Below are 3,419 nucleotides of genomic sequence, written 5' to 3' on the forward strand. Positions count from 1 at the left end.
CCCCCACCGAAAGGATGAAAGGCAACATTGACCTCAGCGGAATTTGAACTCAGAATAGGCCTCTCTGTTATAGGCACAAGGCCTGAAATTTTGGAGGAGGGGGACTAGTCAATTTCATTGGTCCCAGTGTGTAACTGGTACTTGATTTATGGACCCCGAAAGTATGAGTGGCATAGTTGACCTCGGTGGAATTTGTACTCAGAACATAGTGATGGGTGAAATACTGCTAAACATCTCATCCAGCATGCTAACGATTCTGCCATCTCGCCACCTTCTTAATAATAATAATAATAATAATAATGATAATAATAATAATAATCCTTTCTACTGTAGGCACAAGGCCTGAAATTTGGGAGGAGGAGTTAAGTCGATTAAATAACAATTACAGTAATAATAATAATTAGGAATTAAATAACAACAATAATAATAATAATAATAATAATAATAATAATAATAATAATAATAATAATAATAATAATAGTTATGAGGATGAGTAGAAGAAGAGTTTTTATAAGAAGAAATAAAATTCAGATCAAAATATAAAAAGAAATTAAAACAGTAACTTGAGTAAAATTATCTCCCTTAGAAATTCCTTATAGCGTCACGCTCCTTTGTGCTGGAAAGTGTTATCCACAAACAACAGTGAAAACCACACGAACACACACACACACACATCGGGTGTATAGTATTGTGTAATACTCATATTTATATTATTATTATTATTATTATTATTATTATTATTATTATAGTTGTTTTGCTTCCTCTTCTTCTGCAATTGTTTCTTCTTCATTCGCAATAATTTTCAGAGAGATTCGCCAGTTCGTTAAGGCATTCTTTAAACTCGTCCTCTTCCAGTCCAGCAGCAAGAAACCTATGGAATCGCTTCAGGTTCACCTTCTTGGCCTCTTCGTACAGCATGCCGACCATCTCACCACTGTCTTTTGTGCTTTGCAAAGAACTCATCACCGGAACGGTGCTTACGACTGGCAGCAGTGGGGAGAAAAACAAAAATAAAATAAAATAAACATCATTAACTAGAATGCCATAATCACTTTCCACCACCACCACTATCATCATCATCACTACCACTCACCATCCCCACCGCCACCACTGATGTTCACTGAAGTAGATCCATCTCCCTTCCTAATGGTTTCTCTCTCTCTCTCACACACACACTCTTTCTCTCTCTCTTACACATACACACACTCTCTCTCTCTCACACTCTTTCTCCCTCTCTCTCATTCTTTCTTAGTTAACTCTCACCTTTTCTTGTGTTACTCTCCCTCTCTGTTCCAGTAGCTCTCTCTCTCTCTCTCTTTCTCCATCTCCATATCTCTCTCTCTCTCTTTCTCCATCTCCATATCTCTCTCTCCCATCCTCTTCTATTAGTTGTTTTTCATCCCTAACCTACCACACACACACACACACATCTGATGCAAGACAAGAAGAACAAGAAATATAGCAAAGAAGAAAAGCACAAAGGAAAGAAGGAAAGAAACAATATAGAATAAAAAGGAAGGAAGGAAGGAAAGAAGGAAGGAAGGAAGAAAGGAAGGGTGGAACAAAGGAAGGAAGGTCCGATAATGTTGTTACCTTGAAGTGGTGGACGTAACATTGTTGATATGAATCCTTGAGAAGTGATGTTTGGTGTGAAAATATGTGGAAATGATGACGCTAAATGGCACTGTGATGACACTGAACAACCAGCACTGAAAGAGACACAAACATTATACATGCGACATTACAAACCATACTCTATATATACGAGGATGATGGTATATATATATATATACATATATATGTATGTATGTAAGAAAAAAGGAGATGACAAAGGAACTCCATTAGCTTAGAACTGTTTCTGCTATATGCAGTGGACTCGTAATAAAGTGTGAGAGTAACACCTAATAGCTGCATCAGAGCCTCAGGTACTCAACTATGAGTCCACTGCATCTTATAATGGAAACAGCTGGAAGCTAATGGATTTCGTAAAATAATTTTTTATTCCTTTGTCATCTCAATTTCTTATTATTGCTCTCTACTTGACTAACGGTTCGTTCTGAGCCATTGTGTATTGAGTTCTACACCAGATTATTAGTATCGCAATGCCTAAGCGAAATTATAGATACATATATCATCATCAAATTATTAGACAGACAGATGCACAATCTACTCTTGAAAAGAGAGGCTTAACTTACTTTAACAATTTCATCTGGATTTGTTGCTCACTGAACGCCTATGGCATCATTTATATATATAACTTAGGAATACATTTATTATATAACATATAAAACAGAGATAAGATGTTATAAAATTTTTTTCTTTATCTTATAAGCTGTATTTTGTGCTCAATATATGACTTGAGCCTAACTGTGTTTCTCTAGCTCACTGTTTCTGTAGCTCATATCAGACTTACTTCAGTGAAGACGGCATAGTTTCGGACAGATAAAGTTTCAAGACATCGTCACGTGTGTTGCACTGGCTCAGCAAGGGAGCGAACTCTGCACTGATGTTGTCTCTGTATCAACGAAATACAAACATGACTGGAAACTAAGGAATCAACAATGACTGGAGTTTATAAATGACATGACAGGTTTGAGTTTTATTGTTAATGGGTAAGCTTGGAAAGGTACTTAGTTCTTTTTTTTAACACACACACACACACATATATACATACATACGTATACATACATATATACATACATACACATACATATATATATATATATATATATGTATGTGTGTGTATGTATATATATATATATATATATATATATATATATATATATGTGTATATATACACACATGCATATATATACATACATATATTATATATATACACACATACACAAACGTACTATTATTAATATATAGCAGAAGCGACAGTAACTCAAAGGGTGAGCGTTTAATGTGTTAGCACTTATCAAACATACATACACACGCACACTCACATACACACACACACACACGCGCGCACACCCACACGAGCACTCACATACACGCACGCACACACCCACATGCGCGCACATACACGCGCGCACGCTCACACTCACGCACGCACACTCGCACTCAGAGTATAGCTGCAGACAGAGCTTTTAGCGTGACCAAGGTTGATACTCACGATTTCGTCATTGATCCGGGGATTCCTCGTAATATGGTGGAGGTCATCCATGGCTTCGTTTCAGTATTTACGTAGGGACTGATCGGTGTCCAGGGCACCTGGTCCCCCATCTGCATCAGAGACTCAATCAGGGAGCTGTCTTCGCCCAGAGGGAACGGTATGGTGCTGCACAGTGCTGCCACCTACGCCACGGTTGGGGAATGAAAGACAAAACGAAGAGAAAATATGCAACATCATTAGCATCATCATCATCCTCATCATCACCACCACCACCACCACCACCATCACAACCACCATCATC

At 37.7% G+C, this 3,419-nt stretch overlaps 1 protein-coding gene across 1 annotated transcript in view; it reads right to left on the reverse strand.

The window, feature by feature from the left end:
- Positions 1 to 6: 6 nt before the first annotated feature.
- LOC106872830 (protein misato homolog 1) overlaps positions 7 to 3,419 on the reverse strand; it is a 15,701-nt gene continuing 12,288 nt past the window's right edge. The window contains exons 10-13 of the mRNA XM_014919960.2: positions 3,119 to 3,300; positions 2,414 to 2,515; positions 1,594 to 1,709; positions 7 to 983 (exon numbers count right to left, since the gene is read on the reverse strand). Of these exons, the coding sequence (XP_014775446.1) occupies positions 787 to 983; positions 1,594 to 1,709; positions 2,414 to 2,515; positions 3,119 to 3,300 (597 nt within the window). The 3' untranslated portion in view covers positions 7 to 786. The remainder of the gene's footprint in view (positions 984 to 1,593; positions 1,710 to 2,413; positions 2,516 to 3,118; positions 3,301 to 3,419) is intronic.

This window comes from Octopus bimaculoides, chromosome 18 (genome assembly GCF_001194135.2).
Source record: "Octopus bimaculoides isolate UCB-OBI-ISO-001 chromosome 18, ASM119413v2, whole genome shotgun sequence".
In the NCBI taxonomy this organism is placed as follows: Eukaryota; Metazoa; Mollusca; class Cephalopoda; order Octopoda; family Octopodidae; genus Octopus; species Octopus bimaculoides.